The following is an 18,995-nucleotide window of genomic DNA, read 5'->3' on the forward strand; positions in this document are numbered from 1 at the left end:
GTGCGGGGAGGGGGCGAAGCGGGGGGCCGTGCCCGGAGGCAAGATGGCGGCGGCGGCGGCCTCAGAGGGGCGGGGCGCGCGCGGCGGGCGCGGGAAGCGGCGGGCGCGGAGCTGCCCAGAGGGAGCGAGAGGCGCCGAGAGGGACCCGCCGAGAGGGACCCGCTGCCGCCGCCATGCACGTCGTGAAGCGGGGTGAGCGCTCCCCCCGCCCCGGGGGCGCCCCGCTGCTCTGGGGGGAGGGTCCCCCTGCTCCTCGGGGTGTCCCTCACGGTACCGAGTGTCGGGGATGGGGGGCACTGTCCTGTCCAGGGCACCCAGTGTGTGGGCATGGGACCCCTCGGCTTTAGGGGTCTCTCGTGGCACCTGGAGGGGAATCCCTCCCCCATTCTGGGGTTTCCTCGTGGCACATGGAAGGATGGGGTTGCCTCTGCTTTAGGGGTCCCTTGCATGGCACCCAAGGTAAGCAGATGGGAATCGCCCCATTTTGGAAGGGTCGCTCACGGCACGTGAGGGATGGGGCCTCTTCAGCTTTGGGATTCCCTTGTGGCACATGGTGTGAGGGGATGAGATGCCCTTTTGCTTTGGGGGTTCCCCTCATGGCACCCATAGAGAGCAGATAGGGTTCCCCCTTTTTTTTAGCAGAGTGGGAGGACGGATGGGATCCCCTCAGCTCTGAAGGTTCCTCATGGTACCAGGTGTGAGGAGATGGGCTCCCCTCGGCTTTGGGGGGAGCCCAGAGTGAGAGAGCTCCCCCCAGGACACCAAGAGTGAGGGACGAGGCCCCTCTGTTTTGGGTCCCATGGCAGGAGCTTTGGGCTTGGTCCCCACCCCTTTGGTCCCAGGCGTGCTGGGCCAGGGGAGGGGTCCCCAGGCTGAGGTGGGGGGTGACCCTCAGCTGGGTCCCCACCCCGGGGAATTGGGTTTGTGCAGTTTTAGGTGGGAATTCTTGGGGTGAGGGGGAGCCTCCCCTTCCTTGTACCCCACCCGAGCAGGCTGTCCCTGGTGATTCCCATGCCGAATTCCCCCACGGGATGGGCTGGGACAGAGCATTCTGTGCTGAACTGGTCCTTACTGGTGCGGCACTGGTGTGCCGTGGGCTCTGTCCCCAGATGGGCGCCAGGAGCGGGTCATGTTTGACAAGATCACGTCGCGCATCCAGAAGCTCTGCTATGGCCTCAACGCCGACTTCGTGGATCCCGTGAGTCCCACTCCTCTGCCTTCCCACCCTGACCCCAGCTGCTCCTGGGCAAAAGCCAAGTGGAAGCCCGGGCAGGCATTCCTGGGGTGTCCTGTGTTGGATTCGAGGATCCCTGTGGGTCCCTTCCCGCTCAGGATATTCTGTAGTTCCATGAGCTCTTGGCAAACGCATCCAGAATGTGTTTGTTCCAGTTGTTTGTGTTCTGAGGGGTTTTGCTTCCCAGGTGCAGAGACTGGGGAGGAGAAAATCCCCTTTCCCCTCAAACCTTGGGGAAGCTGTTGAGCCCCTGGTACGTAAAAAAAAGGGGTTTTGTTGCTCCAGTTCCCATATTTTGGATTTGGTAGGTTGCTGCCAGGGTCAGTCTGCAAAGCTGGAGCAATGCCCTATGGAAGTAGCTCTGGATCCCCTCCTGGTCAAACACCAGGACAGAACTCCCTGCCATTGCAACACCCCTGCTTGGTTTTCTGCCCTGTGCAGGATTTGGGGTGGGCATTGCTCCCACTCATGGAAGCTTCTCCTTCCAAAGCCTGTGCTCAGGATGACTCCCCCTTAGATCCACTGATGTCTGTGAGATTTTTATGCATGTCTCAGACCCAGTCTGGCCATGTGGAGTCACCAATTGAGGCTCTTCCCATCTCCCAAGTTCTCATGATCCATTTTCCTGTCTGAAATTCCACCCATCAAACAGCTGCCATTGGTCCTGTACCCAAAAGTCTCTGGGATGGAGAGCAGGAGGAGGACACTGGTGACTTGGTAGCCACAAAGTGTCCTGACTTGCCCTCAGTGACTGGAAGTTGATGCTGAGGACAGAAATGAAATTCCGAGTCCTTCTGCCTCCTCGTGCCTCTGAATTCTTATTTATTCTGCAGTCGTGTGTGACCTCTCTTCCTGGAGCTCAGTTTCTCCTTTGGGACTTGGATCTGCTGGTGCCAGAGGCTTCCCAGGCCAACAGTAACCCTCCCAAACTCTCTGCTAATGTTCCCAGTGAGGCTGTAAATCTCATGAGGTGTGCAAAAGTAACAAAGGTTCAGTAGAGATTGGTGTGGCCAGAAAAATTCTGGCCTGGTCAATCCTATTGCCTGGAAACTGTCCTTACATAGAATCCTAGAAGGATTTGGGTTAGAAGAAGCTTTCAAGCCCATCCAGTGCCACCCCTGCCATGGGCAGGGACACCTCCCACTGTCCCAGGCTGCTCCAAGCCCCAATGTCCAGCCTGGCCTTGGGCACTGCCAGGGATCCAGGGGCAGCCCCAGCTGCTCTGGGCACCCTGTGCCAGGGCCTGCCCACCCTCCCAGGGAACAATTCCTGCCCAATCTCCCATCCAGCCCTGCCCTCTGGCACTGGGAAGCCATTCCCTGGCTCCTGCCCCTCCATCTGTTGTCCCCAGTCCCTCTCCAGGTGAGCATTCCCAGCTCTCCCAGTTTGCTTTCCACTTCCCACATGGCAAGCTGTGCTGCAGGCACTGAGATCCATCTGAACCAGGGGGATTGGTGGTCCCTGACCTGGGGCATTTCCCTCTTGCAGGCACAGATCACCATGAAGGTGATTCAGGGGCTGTACAGCGGGGTCACCACGGTGGAGCTGGACACTCTGGCCGCAGAGACTGCGGCCACGCTGACCACCAAGCACCCTGACTATGCCATCCTGGCCGCCCGCATCGCCGTGTCCAACCTGCACAAGGAGACCAAGAAAGTCTTCAGTGGTGGGTGAACGTCTCCAGCGGCTGGGGGAGAGACAGGGTGGGAGGCTTGGAGCACAGAAATATGGAAATCTCCCAAGTGGGAGTTCCTGAGGACCCAGACTGGCTGAAAATGCCATGGAGACGAAACCCACGAGTTTCCCAAGGCAAATGGAATTGCCTGGTTTGTGAAAAGCAGCTGTAGAAGTGGAATGGTGAAAAATGTCATGGATTATGATCAGGTTGTACCCACTTAACTCCCCATTTGTTGCTTCTTACACTGGGGTTTAACAGAATTTATAAGAGAAGTGCATCGTTAAGGTTCACAGTGCTGAGCAGTAGAAGAGCAGTTGTGTGTTTGAGGGGCTGGAGGGGGTTGTGTCTGAGGGCAGGCATTCCTGCCTCTTTTATCCCTGAATCCCAGTGCCAGGTGCTGCAGGTACAGGCCTGGACATGCCCTGTTCATGTCCCTTTCCCTTGCAGATGTGATGGAGGATCTCTACACCTACATCAACCCTCACAATGGGAAGCACTCCCCAATGATCTCCAAAGAAACTCTCGACATAGTTTTGGCCAACAAAGATGTAAGTAGTGGGGTTTTTTCACTTCTGAATGATTGCACTCAATTTTGAATACTTAAATAATTAGCTTTTCATATTTTTTAAGCAAGCCATGTTTGTTTTAGGGCAAAAAGCCAACACAGAAACCAGTGCAGGGAATGAGCGGAACGTGGAAGAGGGGATGGAGGCATTTTCTTCCTGTGAGGATGTTTTTGTAGTAGAATTTGTTTTCTTTGATGTTCCCATTGCCACAATCAGCACAAGTAATTTATTTGAGAAAAAGTACCTTGTGCTGAGCAAAGTGAGGCAGCACAAGGAGGGAGAGAAGAGATTTGGATTCATTCCAGGTCTGCATTCCTACTGGGAAGTTCCATTTGCCCTTTGGTTCTGTGTTTTGTTTCTCATTGTCCAATTAGATTTCAGAACATTCAGCCAAAAACTGAGTGAAAAAAGGTTGTTGAAGCTGTGCTTTTGTTGTTTTGAGGGAAGTGCTGTTGGTGCTTCATTCCTGTGCTCTGTGCCCCTTACACACCAGAGCTTTGGGGCCAGGAGTGCCGACAGGGATAATGTTGTTACACCTTATAAAGGTCAGTTTTGTTATTTCCTGCCAGCGCCTCAACTCTGCCATCATCTATGACAGAGACTTCTCCTACAACTACTTTGGCTTCAAGGTAAAGAGCACATTGTCCTGGGTCTGTTGGGAAGGGTGGGAATGCTCGTGGAATCGTCTGGATTGGGGAAAAGGGGGGCACGGGAGGAGGTGGGACATCAGTGGGGCTGTGAAGGTGAGGGGGACCAGCGCAGAGCAGCTGCCCAGTGGGATAGATCATGGAGTTTTCTTGCTGTTGGAATATTTTAGCTGTTGGGCAGTTACAGCAGATCACACTGAATGTTGTCGAATGCCTTCCTAAAGGAAATAATCTAATCCTTAATAAGCCAAAGAAGGGATTTCTGCTTTTCCCACTGTTTAGTGGAGCAGTTCTCTCAGTGAGTCATGCCACACATTTATCCTCTCCCCACACCACCCCAGGGGCTGCTCTGGTGCCCTCACACCAGCTCAGCTGTGCTGCTTTGTTTTTGGCCTGACTCGAGTTTAGGGCTCTCTGGAGGGTTCCACTATTCCATAGCTCCAGGGACTCCAGAGAGCTCTTGTGGGTTCAGGGCAGTGTGGAACCTCCTGCCCATGGTCCACACTCTCTAATCCAAAGCAGTGTTGGAATCTTCCAGTGGACTTGTGTATTTTCAGTCATTAATCACCTAATTAAGCTAATAGAGAGAGGAGGAGCAGAGTGCAGGGGTGGTGAAGCCTTGGGATGAGGGGTGTGAAGATGACTGAGTTTGGAGTTAACAGGTTTTTTAGAAAATCCAAATCTGCCTGTTTGCTAAAATCCATCCTCTCTTTTAAAGACTCTGGAACGCTCCTACTTGCTGAAAATCAACTCCAAAGGTAAGAGCTGTTCCTACTGCTGAGCACTTCTTAAGAAATTTGAATTAATTTAAATTAAATTGAAGCTAAGTTTAGGTACTGTGCTGTCACTGCAAGCCCTTGGCTTGGAAATCCTGGGACACCAGAAGGGTCAGAGATTAATTATAATATCATAAAGCTGAAACATGATTGGATTCTTGACTGGACATTTGATTGGATTTAACTGTTAGTACAGGTGGGGTTTTTTCCCTCCTCCATGAGAGCTATTGAGCATTGGAGCAGGTTGTTCCTTGCATTTTTCAAAGCCTGATGGGATAAAGTCCTGAATAAACGGGCCTGGTGCTCTTCGAGCAGGAGCTGGGCTGGAGAACTCAAGTTCCTTCCAACCCAAATCACTGCGTGATTCCCTGAAAACTCTGGCTCTCCAGTGTCCCACTGCACAGTGTTTGGAGCTTGTTGCTGTGACCTCTGTGTCTGTCTGTGACTGTCACATGGAGCCTTCTTTCTCCCTGGCTCTCTGGGTTTAGCTGGTGGGTGAGAAGCTGGACATGCCCCAGCCACATGCCATGGCATTCCAAAATCCCTGTGCTGATCCCCAATGTGGATAGCAGGAAAAGGGGGAGTCTCCCCTGTGCCCAGGTGAGAGCCCACCTGCAGAGCTGCCCCAGCTCTGGGGCCCAGCACAGGGAGGACGTGGAGCTGCTGGAGAGAGGCCAGAGGAGGCTCCAGGATGAGCAGAGGGATGGAGCAGCTCTGCTGGGAGGAAAGGCTGCCAGAGCTGGGATTGTTCAGCCTGGAGAGGAGAAGCTTTGGGGTGAGCTCAGGGTGGCCTTGCAGGGCCTGAAGGAGCTGCAGGAAAGCTGGAGAGAGACAATTGCCAAGGGCTGGAGGGGCAGGAGCCAGGGAATGGCTTCCCAGTGCCAGAGGGCAGGGCTGGATGGGAGATTGGGCAGGAATTGTTCCCTGGGAGGGTGGGCAGGCCCTGGCACAGGGTGCCCAGAGCAGCTGGGTCTGCCCCTGGATCCCTGGCAGTGCCCAAGGCCAGGCTGGACATTGGGGCTTGGAGCAGCCTGGGACAGTGGGAGGTGTCCCTGCCATGGCACTGGATGGGCTGTAAGCTCCTTCCCACCCCAACCCGTGGAATTCCCTGATTCCGTTTCACTGCAGTTGCCGAGCGTCCCCAGCACATGCTGATGAGGGTGTCTGTGGGCATCCACAAGGCCAACATCGACGCCGCCATTGAGACCTACAACCTGCTCTCGGAGCGCTGGTTCACCCACGCCTCGCCCACGCTCTTCAACGCAGGCACCAACCGCCCCCAGCTCTCCAGGTGCTCTCCCTCTCCTTAATGCATTCCTGGGCACAGGGAAAGGCTTAGGAATCATCTGCTCGAGTGAGACACTTGCACAGCCTCTGAAATGAGCAGCTGAATTTCTGTGCGTGTTTTTATGAAGCTTTGAGCAGCTGCTGTCAAGTTTTAGCTGTCTTTGGGGAAAAAGACCCACGTTTCTGTAAACTCCAGAGGTAATGGAAACCTTTCCATGGCTGTATTATATTGGACAGTTCCTGATGTGCATGGTCTGCTGCAGGTTACCAAATGAATCCTGGTAATTCTTTTCTAAAAGCAGCAACCATAATGAATAGACTTCTGAAATCATATCTATCAGAGGAAGGATTATATTTTAGAAAGGTTTCTATCAATGTATTGGGAAAGGTTCTTCCCCCAGAGGCTGCTGGGCACTGCCCAGGCTCCCCAGGGAATGGGCACGGCCCCGAGGCTGCCAGAGCTCCAGGAGCGTTTGGACAGCGCTGCCAGGGATGCCCAGGCTGGGGTTGTGCAGGACCAGAAATTGGACTCTGATCCTTGTAGGTCCCTTCCAACTCAAAGTATTCCATGATCCTATGATTAAAAATGTTTGATAGCAGAGGTATCAGCAGTACGAGTATTGCTCGTGCTGTTTTCTGAAGCTGTCCTTCATTCCACACCTGTGGGGTTGCTTTGTGGAGCACATTTAAAGGTCCCATGTTTGCCCTGGTTGTTGCAGCCTGGTGAAACACTTGTGACTTTTCCTTCCCATCTTTGTCCACTGACACCATTTGTTTCCTTCAGCTGCTTCCTGCTGTGCATGAAGGACGACAGCATCGAGGGCATCTACGACACCCTGAAGCAGTGTGCCCTCATCTCCAAGTCTGCTGGGGGCATTGGCCTTGCTGTGAGCTGCATCCGTGCCACGGGCAGCTACATTGCTGGGGTGAGTGTCCAGCACAGGGCCACTCCTGCTGCTCCCAGGAAATGCCTTCCCTCTGGCTGCCAAAGCAGTGCTGCTCCTCACTCAGTTCACACAGCAGTGAGCCTCCCTCAGTAGTCCCTTGGCCAAAGGCACGAAGGTTGGTTTTCCTCGGTGTTTGGCTGCCTGATAGAAATCCTTCCAGAAAGAGCATCTTATTCCACTGTTTGGTCAGGCAGTTCCAGTGTTTATCTATTGGCACCCTAGCAATATGCCCAGAGACTCGTGCACTAGCCCTTTGCCTGTCTGTGTCTCTAGCTGCCCCAGACTGTCTGTGGATGTGTGTTTGGGGTTTCTTGTCACAGTGTGTGCAGACCCTGCAAGCCTTTAGGTGACATAATGTAGGGGCAAGAAGTTAGAAGGGACATTTTATTAGCTCTGGGACACGTAGCTGATAAATACATTTTTGTCAGAAAAAGTGTGGGGAAGGGAGTGGAAATAATTGACGTTGATCAGTATAAGAGCTCTGCAGAGCAAGGAAAGACCCACAGGAAATGCAGGCCAGCCCCTGCAGGGAGTTGCTTTTCAGTGCTGATGGTTGTCCTGTGCCTCTGCAGACAAACGGGAATTCCAACGGGCTCGTTCCCATGCTGAGGGTCTACAACAACACCGCCCGTTACGTGGATCAAGGTGGAAACAAGGTACCTCTCAGGAGGGTCCAGAAGGGAGCCTCGGGTAATGGGAGAGCTTCCACACTGGGAAGGGTTGTCCCATCAACATCAGGGAGCTGATGGAGTGGTTGTGGGTGACACATAATCAGAAAAGGGCATTTTTCCCCTTGTGTTGGTATCTGGTGTTCCCCTGGTGTTGCCCCCCAGTTCCCAGCTGGTTTGGGGTGTTGTGTGCACTCAGGAGCAGGGCAGGAGGTTTCTTTCCAAGGACGGTTTGTTCTGATCCAGGTTGTGTTCCATGTCCCAGAGACCTGGGGCTTTTGCCATCTACCTGGAGCCATGGCACCTGGACATCTTTGAGTTCCTGGACTTGAAGAAGAACACTGGGAAAGAAGAGCAGCGAGCCAGGGACCTGTTCTTTGCCCTCTGGATCCCTGATCTCTTCATGAAGCGAGTGGAAACCAACCAGGTGAGAACTTGGCTGGCACAGAAAAGGTCTGGTAGTGGAGGAGCAGGTGAGCAGCCGTGGAAGGACCTCAGGAAGGGCTGCAGAGCTGCTTTGCTCCTTGTTCCTTCCAGGACCTTCCTGGAAGAGCTGCTGCACCTTGTTTGGGAACTTGGCTGTACAGGCAGAGAATGGAGCTGGACAACTCCAGTGGGATACTTTGCTTAATCTTACAGCCAGTGACATGTTCTTGGACTGTTGGGCTGTTTTGACTTGGGTGTTTCCTTAAAGCATCAACATTTCCTCAGTACAATATTCTTCCTATGCCTGCTTGTATTTCACAGGATCCCAGACTGGTTTGGCTTGGGAGGGACCTTAAAGCTCATCCAGTGCCACCCCTGCCATGGGCAGGGACACCTCCCACTGTGCCAGGCTGCTCCAAGCTCCATCCAGCCTGGCCTTGGGCACTGCCAGGGATCCAGGGGCAGTCACAGCTTTAATTAACAGAGTGCCTGAAGATTTCCTCTGAATATTTTTCTTCCTTATAGGACTGGTCCTTAATGTGCCCAAATGAGTGTCCTGGCCTCGATGATGTCTGGGGAGAGGAATTTGAGAAGCTCTATGAGAGGTAGGAAGAGTGAGCAGACCTGTAAGTGGTGCCATCCTCTCCCAGAGCTGCCCGTGGAATCCGGGGCTGTGGCACAGGTTTGGAGGGGGCTCAGAAGTGGCCACTGGGCTCATTGTCAGATTGATAAATCTGTGAGGATGGGGATGCATCCTTCACACTGTGACCTGTCAGGGTGGAGCTGTGTGTGAGTGACCATTTCAGCCTGTTAGAGGGACATCCTGGAGCGATCCCCACTCAAAGCACTCCATGGCTTTGTGTGGAATTGCTGTGTGGCTGCTGTAGTGACAGATTTGTTTCCCTTCAACAAGGACAGTGCTGCTGCCCTGCTGTGAGGGCTCCCTGTGCTAGTTCAGAGCTCAGCAGTGAGGAGGCCCTTGGCTGCCCCAGACCCCGAGGAGTTAAAAGGACTCTTTCCCTGGTTTGGGGGGCTCTGGGGCTGACAGGGCTCCGTGTGTATTGCAGCTACGAGCGGCAGGGCCGCGTGCGCAGGGTGGTGAAGGCCCAGCAGCTCTGGTATGCCATCATCGAGTCCCAGACTGAGACTGGCACCCCCTACATGCTCTACAAGGACTCCTGCAACAGGAAGAGCAACCAGCAGAACCTGGGCACCATCAAGTGCAGCAATCTGTGCACTGAGATCGTGGAATACACCAGCAAGGAGGAGGTGGGTGCAGAACGGGAGCTGGGAGCGTTGGGGAAAGCTGGGGCTACTCCTGTGGCAGCTCTCTGGGATGTGTCTGACTGTTGCTTGGGGAAGGGAACAGGCAGCTGAGAAAGTTCTGACCTGAGTACTCATAGCTCTTCCACTGACTGTGGGTTCCCTTCCCGCTCCTGTGGAGGATTTGGGATGACACAAGACACCCTTCAAAGGGAAAGTGACAAGGAACAAGATGGGCTTGAAAGTTCCTTCCAACCCAGACCCTTCTGGGATTCTGTGTAAGGCTGGTTTCCAGGCAGTAGAACTGACCAGGGCAGGATTTTTCTAGTCATACCAATTTCTACTGAACTTTCCTGAATTGTTGTTACCTTTTGCACAACTTCTGAGGTGCCAGAGGATCAAGGGGTGCACTTTCCCAGCCTGGCAGGTTCCCTGGTGGGTTGCTTCTGTGCAGTTTGGACAGGGAGCTGCTGTGGAGCTGAGCTGTGTGTTCTGGGCCCATTCCCAATGGTTCCCTGTCCCTGCCCACAGGTGGCTGTGTGTAACCTGGCCTCCATTGCCTTAAACATGTACGTGACCCCTGAGCACACCTACGACTTCAAGAAGCTGGCTGAGGTCACCAAGGTCATAGTCCGAAACCTCAACAAAATCATTGATATCAACTACTACCCTGTGCCGGAGGTGAGTGCTGGGCTGGGGCAGGGCTGAATCCTGCCCAGAGCAATCCCAGAGCAGTGTGGGACACAAGGAATCACAGGGGAACTCCACAGATCTGTTGGGAGCTCTGTTAGCCACCTGTTCCCAGGTGGGACCTGTCAGTGCTTGCCTGAGCTTCAGCCCAGAGCAGTTCCATAGTGAAGCAGTTGTAGGAAAAGCCTCCCACTCTGGTTCTGCCATTGGAATTTTTTCATGTGTGAGGATTTCCATAAAGCACAGACCAGCACTAGGAACAGTGGGAAGTGGAACAGAGAGGATCCTGGAAAGATCCTGAGAAGGTGTAACTCATTTTGGTTGGTTTTACAGCTCCCTGGCAGGAGGGGGCAGCCAGGTGGGGGTCAGGCTCTGCTCCCAGAGAACAAGGAACAGGACAAGAAGAAATGGCCTCGACTTGTGCCAGGGGAGGTTTAAGTTGAACATTAGAAAAAATTTCATAATGGAAAGGGCTGTCCAACCCTGGCACAGGCTGCCCAGGGCAGTGTGAAGTCCTCATCCCTAGGAGGGGTTTAATATCCGTGTGGATGTGGCACTTGGGGACGTGGTCAGTGGTGGCCTTGGCACTGCTGGGGAACAGTTGAACTTGGTGGGCTCAGAGGGATTTCCCAACCTCAGTGGTTCTGTGACTCTGCGATTCTGCTCTGTTAAATGTCTTCATTTATCAGAATGTGCTGAGTGTTCACTTCTAAATCCTGTCTGGGTTAAACAATCACAATGTATGCTAAGTTCTAAGAAACTCAGTCTGGGCCTCAGCAAACAGCAAACAGTGGGGCCCTGGGCAGGATGGAAGGTGTGCTGATGCAGAGCTCGTGGCACGTTGCAGCAGGAGGTTTTGCTCCCAGAGGCCTGTCCCAGCCTGGTTTCCCCCGCAGCTGTGCTGGAGTTAACCCTGTCTGTGCTGTCCTTGCAGGCCGAGCGCTCCAACCGCCGGCACCGCCCCATCGGCATCGGCGTGCAGGGCCTGGCCGACGCCTTCATCCTCATGAGGTTCCCCTTCGAGAGCGCCGAGGCGCAGCGCCTCAACCAGCACATCTTCGAGACCATTTACTACGGGGCCCTGGAGGCCAGCTGTGAGCTGGCCAGGGAGCAGGGCCCCTACGACACCTACGAGGGCTCTCCGGTCAGCAAGGGGGTGAGTGCTAGGGACTGGGGCAGGGAAAAGCTCTGGAAGGCTGATCCTGTGCCTGGGCTGCTGCAGAGAGCCACAGGGACCTGGCTGATGGCAAGTGGGATCTGAGTCAGCAGTGCCCTGGAGCCAGGAGGGCCATCCCTGTCCTGGGAGACACCAGGGCCAGCATCACCAGCCTGGCTAGGGAGGGGATTGTCCCACTCTGCTCTGGGCTGGGGCAGCCTCACCTCCAGCGCTGGGGACAGTTCTGGGTGTCTCAGTGTAAGAAAGAGAGTTCAAAGGAGGGACACGAGGATGGGGAAGGGTCTGCAGGGGCCCCACGAGGAGCAGCTGGGGTCCCTTGGCTTGTCCAGCTGGAGCAGAGGAGCCTGAGGGCAGAGCTCCCCGGGGCTGCAGCTCCTCCCGAGGGGCAGCGCAGGGACAGCTCCGATCTCTGCTCCTGGGACAGGGACAGCAGCCAGGGAGCGGCTGGAGCTGGGCCAGGGCAGGCTCAGGCTGGAGAGCAGGGAAAGGTTCTTCCCCCAGAGGCTGCTGGGCACTGCCCAGGCTCCCCAGGGAATGGGCACGGCCCCGAGGCTGCCAGAGCTCCAGGAGCGTTTGGACAGCGCTGCCAGGGATGCCCAGGCTGGGGTTGCTGGGGGGTCTGGGCAGGGCCAGGGGTGGGACTGGGTGATCCCTGTGGGTCCCTTCACACTCAGGATATTTTGTGATTCTCTGATATGAAAAGACAAGCAAGACTCAGCCTGTTGCTAGCTGTGCCCTGGAGCAGTCACAAGATCAAGTGTTTGTCGGGTCATACAGGAGCTTCACTGAGATCTAGTTGGAGAGAAGAGTTAATAGGAATAACCGGTCTATTTCCAATGGGGTTTATAAAACATGGAGAAAAGAGTGCCTTCTCTAATTTGGACCAAACTGTGTTCCTCAGATCCTTCAGTATGACATGTGGAATGTCACCCCCTCTGACCTTTGGGACTGGAAGTCTTTGAAGGAGAAGATTGCCAAGTGAGTAACCCTGCACGGTTTGTAGTAGATGTGAGATAAAACCCAGACTGGTTTGGGTGGGAAGGACCTCAAAGCCCACCCAGTGCCACCCCTGCCATGGCAGGGACACCTTCCACTGTCCCAGGCTGCTCCAAGCCCCAGTGTTCAGCCTGGCCTTGGTTATGAATTTGGTATGTTCGGTCTACTGAGAACTAAAGGTAGGGTCCAAGTGTAAAAACAGCCCCATGTGTTCCCTCCACCCCAGCAGATCTTTCCTCAGAGCTGGTTTTTGTGTGGCTTTCTTTCATTTTTGTCCTTCCAAGGCAGAGGAGCCCACCCTCACTGCTCTGCTTTAGCTGAGCTCTAATTCCATCTCAGATGGATCAGCAAACAAACATAATGAGGAGTGAGCCATGAGCTGGGCTTGGGGGCTCTCCCCTGCTGCCAGGGAAAAGCTGAGCCTTGAACATCCTTGAACATCCTGAAGACAGGAATCACTGAAGTGTGAAGTGCCTGTCATGGACTAATTCTGTCTGTTTGGCTCTTATTTTTAAATGTGGTAAATCTGTCCCCTGTCCTGTGTGTGGAGAGGTTTCAGCCTCTTCATGGGCTGCTGGTTCAGTTCTGCCTCAGGGCTGTGGGTTGAGCAGTGCCTGGCAGATTGTCTTCCCTGCACCCCATCCTGTGACTGAGTCATTTATGAAAATAGCAAAGCCCTTAATTCCATTTCCACTTGACCCTCAGTGCCAGTTCAGTGGTGCTTCCCTTTTCCCCGTGAGTGATGTGAGGCTTTGCAGGTTATCCTGGATTTCCCAGTCCGTGCTGTTCCTGGCTCTGTCCTGTCTCCCTTGGCTGCAGCTCCCTAACTTTGCCTGTTGCCCCCAGGTACGGTGTCAGGAACAGCCTCCTCATTTCCCCCATGCCAACGGCTTCCACTGCCCAGATCCTGGGCAACAATGAGTCCATCGAGCCCTACACCAGCAACATCTACACACGCAGGGTCCTCTCGGGGGAGTTCCAGGTAAGCTCTGGGAAGAGCTTTGCTGTTTCCTTATTTGTTATGACAAAGGAAGACATGGGGTGGCCTCACACGTGGGGGCTCAGTTCAGCTGGATGTTTGTGTCCAAGCACCAAGGGAACCTGGAGCACTGGGTGCTGCAGGAGTCCAGCTTTGTGTGTTCCACAGTCACCATGGAATAGGTGAAATTATAAGCAAGTGCTGCTTTTGTCTGGGAAAAACCTTTGTGGGGCCTCAAGATGGGCTGCAGGAGTAACTGCTCGGGGGGAGCTGGTTATGTGACAGAAGGGACATGGGAAGAGCAGCTGAGACTGAGCTGTAAAGCACTCAAAAGTCTGAAGGGGCCATGGCAGAGCTCCACAGGCCCAGAGAGGTCTGTTGGTTAGGGAAGGGAGTGAAACAAGTTGAGTTCAGGAGACTGGAGTTAGCCAAGACCCCTCTGGAGACAAGGGGAGTCTGTCCCTGTTTGGGAGATGTGTCCATCCCCTCAGTGTTCTCCATTTATCCTGGCTGCAGGATCACCCCAGACAGGAGTGGGGAGGTGGAACAGCAGGATCGTTGCCCTGCCTCCCTGTGTAGGGCAGGGAAGGGCTGTGGGACAGGGACCCCAGTGCCAGCAGGAAAAGGTGGCTGTGTTTTCTTCCCAATACTCAGCCTGCCCCTATTCTGTTCTTTCCCCTCCTGACATCAGTCTTGTTGTTTACACCCTTCTTTAGGAACTCAGGTTGTGCCCAGTGGCCCTGGCACAGCAAGATCTCTCCTTTTCTCATCTTTTGGAGTTCCTCATGCAGGGCAGTTCCATACACTCCCCTTTCTAATTTGCTGTGTCCAGTAGAATCCCAGACTGGTTTGGAGGGACCTTAAAGATCGTGTAGTTCCAGCCCCTGCCATGGGCAGGGACACCTTCCACTATACCAGGTTGCTGTGCAAGCCCTGTCCAGCCTGGCCTGGAACACTTCCAGGGGTGAGAGTCTGTCAGGAATGTGCAGGATCTTGTTCAACCATTTAAAAACTTTTGCCTTCTGCCCCTCCCAGGTTGTGAATCCCCACTTGCTGAAGGATCTCACAGAGAGGGGCCTGTGGAACGAGGAGATGAAGAACCAGATCATTGCCCACAATGGCTCGATCCAGGTATAGGGGGAGCAGGACAGGGATTCCTGCCAGGCAGGTGCTGCTCATTCTGGATTCCCACTCTACCAGAAAGATGATAAAGGGGTGATTTCGTAGCAGGGGCGGTCATGGAATCTGCTGTGCTGGAAGGGACCCACAGGGATCATCCAGTCCCACCCCTGGCCCTGCACAGACTCCCCAACAACCCCAGCCTGGGCATCCCTGGCAGCGCTGTCCAAACGCTCCTGGAGCTCTGGCAGCCTCGGGGCCGTGCCCATTCCCTGGGGAGCCTGGGCAGTGCCCAGCAGCCTCTGGGGGAAGAACCTTTCCCTGCTCTCCAGCCTATCCACATGGAACTGCTGAGGGGGAGCTGAGGGTGTTTGTGTGTGTGCTTGGTGCTTGCAGACACAGGATGTCATGAGGAGGCCACCAGGTTATCAGAGGAGTGGAGCACCTCTCATGCACGGAAAGGCTGAGAGAATTGGGATTGTTCAGCCTGGAGAAGAGAAGGCTCCAGGGTGACCTAACTGTGGCCTTCCAGGACCTAAAGGAGCCAACAGGAAACATGGAGAGACTGTTTCCAAGGGCTGGAGGGCCAGGAGCCAGGGAATGGCTTCCCAGTGCCAGAGGGCAGGGCTGGATGGGAGATTGGGCAGGAATTGTTCCCTAGGAGGGTGGGCAGGCCCTGGCACAGGGTGCCCAGAGCAGCTGGGGCTGCCCCTGGATCCCTGGCAGTGCCCAAGGCCAGGCTGGACACTGGGGCTTGGAGCAGCCTGGGACAGTGGGAGGTGTCCCTGCCCATAGCAGGGGTGGAATGAGGTGAACTTTAGGCTCCCTCTAGACCCAAACCCTTCTGGGATTCTGTGTTTCGATTCAGGGATAGAGCTCAGCTGTGCAAGCCTCAGTTCCAGTCAGGATTGCTGGAGCCCCAGCAATCACTGAAGAATTTCCATGTTATAAATAGGGATATTTGTGCAGTCAGTGCTTTCCACACTGGGAAACTCCTCCTGTTCCTTCCAGAACATCCCTGAGATTCCCGATGACCTGAAGCAGCTCTACAAGACTGTGTGGGAGATCTCCCAAAAAACCATCCTGAAGATGGCTGCAGACAGAGGTGCCTTCATCGACCAGAGCCAGTCCCTGAACATCCACATTGCCGAGCCCAACTACGGGAAGCTCACCAGCATGCACTTCTACGGCTGGAAGCAGGTACAGCAGGGGGCTTCCTCCCCACAAACGGGGCATTAGCTGGGCTGGGGGCTTGTTCCTGACAAATGGGGCAGTACCTGGGACTGGGGGGGGCTCGTTCCCAACAACCGGGGCCGGTAAGTTTGGCACATGGGGACTGATAAGTTGTGGCACAGCAAGTTGGTCTCACTGATTCTGGGAAGGGCAAATGGCTGTTTCCTTCCAAGAATGCAGTTTTCCCCTGGAGTATCTCCAGAGCAGCAGAGCTGGGGGTGCCTGCACTGCTGCTCCCAGCCCTGAGGCTCCTGCTGTGCCCCAGGGCCTCAAGACCGGGATGTACTATCTCCGGACAAAGCCGGCTGCCAACCCCATCCAGTTCACCCTCAACAAGGAGAAGCTGCGGGAGCGGGAGAAGGCGTCCAGGGAGGAGGAGGAGAAGGAGAGGAACAAGGCAGCCATGGTGTGCTCCCTGGAGAACAGGGAGGAGTGCCTGATGTGTGGCTCCTAAGGGATCGCCCACGGCTCCGGCAGAGCCATTCCCTCTGGCCGGAGCTGCTGGGATGGGAGCGTCCGGAATAACGTGAGGATGCAGAGGGCTGGGGCTGGGAGGGGGGTAGTGTAGCTTCCCCATCCGCAGGGATGGGGCACAGGGATAGGGTGAGCATCGCTTCAGTAGCTGGGCTTCCCAGGGATTTCCGTGCTCTGGCGTGGCCTTCCATGGAACCCTGGAGGCGGGACCGAGGACAGGGAGGTGCTGGTGCCACTTACAGCTCTGTCCTGGGCACTCCAGACTGTGCCTTGCAGTCACCAAAGACTGTTCCTCGTGGCCCAGAGGAGGCAGCACCCCTGGCTGGTCCCTTTTCCTTGGCTGGGAACCCCCCCAGGGTAGGTGTGTTCAGTGTCTGCCAGGGCACAGGAGCACCCGTGTCCAGCTGACACACCTGGAGTGTTCCCACCCTGCCAGAGCCTCCTCCCACTGCTGCTCCCTCTCCTTGTCCCCTCCTCTGGTCTTCCCGGAAAGCCGTTGGGAGGAGCAGACAGGGGGAAGGGGTGTTTCTTCCTGGGCCGTTGCTCCTCTCCCTCAGTTGCCAGGGCAGAGCGTGGCACTGGCTGAACACCCCTCTGCAGTGGGGCCAGGAAAGGCAGAGCTGCTGCCTGCATTTTATTCTGCATTAAAGTCACTGATTCAGTCTAACTGCTCAGGCAGTTTCCTGGCGGGGGGGCCAGTGCTGTCCTTGTGTGCCACCTTGTGAGGGGCACATGCCATCGGTGAAGGTCACCTGCCATCTCTTTTCAGGGAGCTCCATTTCTCCACCCCACGTAGTTCTTAGATCTTTTAAACCTCTTATCAATTTACTGCTCCTGTACCCACTCCCTGCTCGAACTCAACAGGGCTTCAGGCAGTTCTGCAATATTTATTGAACTCATGAACCACAACCAACCCTGAATCCAGCCAAACTCAATAAAATGTGGAATGTTGAAGGAATGGGTGGTGCTATCTTGGGAACGCTTTTTTTTTGATGAAAAATGAGCATCTGTGGTAACAGCTTTGTGTTGTTGCTCCTGTGCTGCTTTCCACAGGGACATTGAGCCATTGTTCTTCTGCACAGCGCCCTGGCAGGAGGGGGCAGCTGGGGGGCATTGGGCTCTGCTCCCTGGGAACAGGGACAGGAGGAGAGGAAACGGCCTCAAGCCACACCAACCCCGGTCCCAGTTTGGTCCCGGTTCTGATCCGAGCACACGGAGCCCGGTCCCGATCCCGGCCCTGTCCCGGTTCTGTCCCGAGCACACGAAGCCCGGTCCCGATCCCGGCCCTGTCCCGGTTCTGTCCCGAGCACACGGAGCCCGGTCCCGATCCCGGCCCTGTCCCGGTTCTGTCCCGAGCACACGGAGCCCGGTCCCGATCCCGGCCCTGTCCCGGTTCTGTCCCGAGCACACGGAGCCCGGTCCCGATCCCGGCCCTGTCCCGGTTCTGTCCCGAGCACACGAAGCCCGGTCCCGATCCCGGCCCTGTCCCGGTTCTGTCCCGAGCACACGGAGCCCGGTCCCGATCCCGGCCCTGTCCGGTCCCGGTGGCTCCTGCAGCTCCGCGCGCGGCCGCCGGGGGGCGCTGGTGGCGCGGCCGCAGCGCAGCGGGACCGGGGCCGTGGGAGCGCGGCCCGGCCCGGCCCGGCCCTGCCCTGCCCTGCCGTGTGTCCCGGGCTCCTGTCCCGGGCCTGCCGTGTGTCCCGGCCCTGCCGTGTGTCCCGGGCTCCTGTCCCGGGCCTGCCGTGTGTCCCGGCCCTGCCGTGTGTCCCGGGCCTGCCGTGTGTCCCGGGCCTGCCGTGTGTCCCGGCCCTGCCGTGTGTCCCGGGCCTGCCGTGTGTCCCGGCCCTGCCGTGTGTCCCGGCCCTGCCGTGTGTCCCGGTCCTGTCGTGTGTCCCGGGCCTGCCGTGTGTCCCTGCCCTGCCCTGCCCTGCCCTGCCCTGCCCTGCCGTGTGTCCCTGCCCTGCCCTGCCCTGCCCTGCCCTGCCCTGCCGTGTGTCCCTGCCCTGCCGTGTGTCCCGGGCTCCTGTCCCGGCCCTGCCGTGTGTCCCGGCCCTGCCGTGTGTCCCGGGCTCCTGTCCCGGCCCTGCCGTGTGTCCCGGCCCTGCCGTGTGTCCCTGCCCTGCCGTGTGTCCCGGGCTCCTGTCCCGGCCCTGCCGTGTGTCCCTGCCCTGCCGTGTGTCCCGGCCCTGCCGTGTGTCCCGGGCTCCTGTCCCGGCCCTGCCGTGTGTCCCGGGCCTGCCGTGTGTCCCGGCCCTGCCGTGTGTCCCGGGCTCCTGTCCCGGGCACCTGTCCCGGGCTCCTGTCCCAGTCCTGCCCTGAGCTCCGCAGCCCTCCCCAGACCTCCCCAGCCCTCCCCTGAGCTCCCCAACCCTCTCCCGGGCTCCCCAGCCTTCCCCAGACCTTTCCAACCCTCCCCTGAACTCCCCAACCCTCCCCAGCCCTCCCCAGCCCTCCCCTGAGCTCCCCAACCCTCTCCCGGGCTCCCCAGCCTTCCCCCAGACCTTTCCAACCCTCCCCTGAACTCCCCAACCCTCCCCTGAGCTCCCCAAACCTCCCAGGGCTCACTGTGGATCAGTCCCAGGTTTCCTCTCGAGGGCTCTGCAATTCGGGTCGTGCCTGTCCCGAGCCACCGCCCCAAATCTCCCGCTGCTTCCCAGGGGAAGCTCCGGCAGCGCTGCCCTTCTCCAGTTCGGCTTCCCTGGCCAGGCTGGGACACAGCCGGCGGAACACGGTGATGGCTCGAGTTTTCCTCGTGCTTGGAATTTCTCTTCAGCCCCCGCTGGCGTCCCCGGGCAGCTCCGGTTGCCACTGGGGCACGGCTCTGTCACCGCAAAC

General features: G+C 56.5%; 1 protein-coding gene across 1 annotated transcript; it reads left to right on the forward strand.

Moving 5' to 3' along the window:
- Nucleotides 1-110: 110 nt before the first annotated feature.
- Nucleotides 111-17,114, forward strand: RRM1 (ribonucleotide reductase catalytic subunit M1). The gene is made up of 19 exons (XM_069004251.1): nt 111-192; nt 1,110-1,198; nt 2,723-2,900; nt 3,360-3,460; nt 4,048-4,107; nt 4,844-4,883; nt 6,030-6,192; nt 6,973-7,114; nt 7,708-7,791; nt 8,069-8,230; nt 8,755-8,834; nt 9,297-9,498; nt 10,024-10,173; nt 11,117-11,338; nt 12,261-12,337; nt 13,202-13,337; nt 14,370-14,465; nt 15,465-15,653; nt 15,952-17,114. The coding sequence occupies exons 1-19, from the start codon at nt 174-176 to the stop codon at nt 16,138-16,140; spliced, it is 2,379 nt and encodes a 792-aa protein (XP_068860352.1). The 5' UTR covers nt 111-173; the 3' UTR covers nt 16,141-17,114.
- Nucleotides 17,115-18,995: the final 1,881 nt, after the last annotated feature.

Source organism: Aphelocoma coerulescens, chromosome 1 (assembly GCF_041296385.1).
Source record: "Aphelocoma coerulescens isolate FSJ_1873_10779 chromosome 1, UR_Acoe_1.0, whole genome shotgun sequence".
In the NCBI taxonomy this organism is placed as follows: domain Eukaryota; kingdom Metazoa; phylum Chordata; class Aves; order Passeriformes; family Corvidae; genus Aphelocoma; species Aphelocoma coerulescens.

Coding starts and splice junctions, on each gene's coding strand:
- RRM1 (XM_069004251.1), top strand. Junction 2,901..3,359: donor GACCAAGAAAGTCTTCAGTG/GTGGGTGAACGT, acceptor TTTCCCTTGCAG/ATGTGATGGAGGATCTCTAC. Junction 7,792..8,068: donor TGGATCAAGGTGGAAACAAG/GTACCTCTCAGG, acceptor TCCATGTCCCAG/AGACCTGGGGCTTTTGCCAT.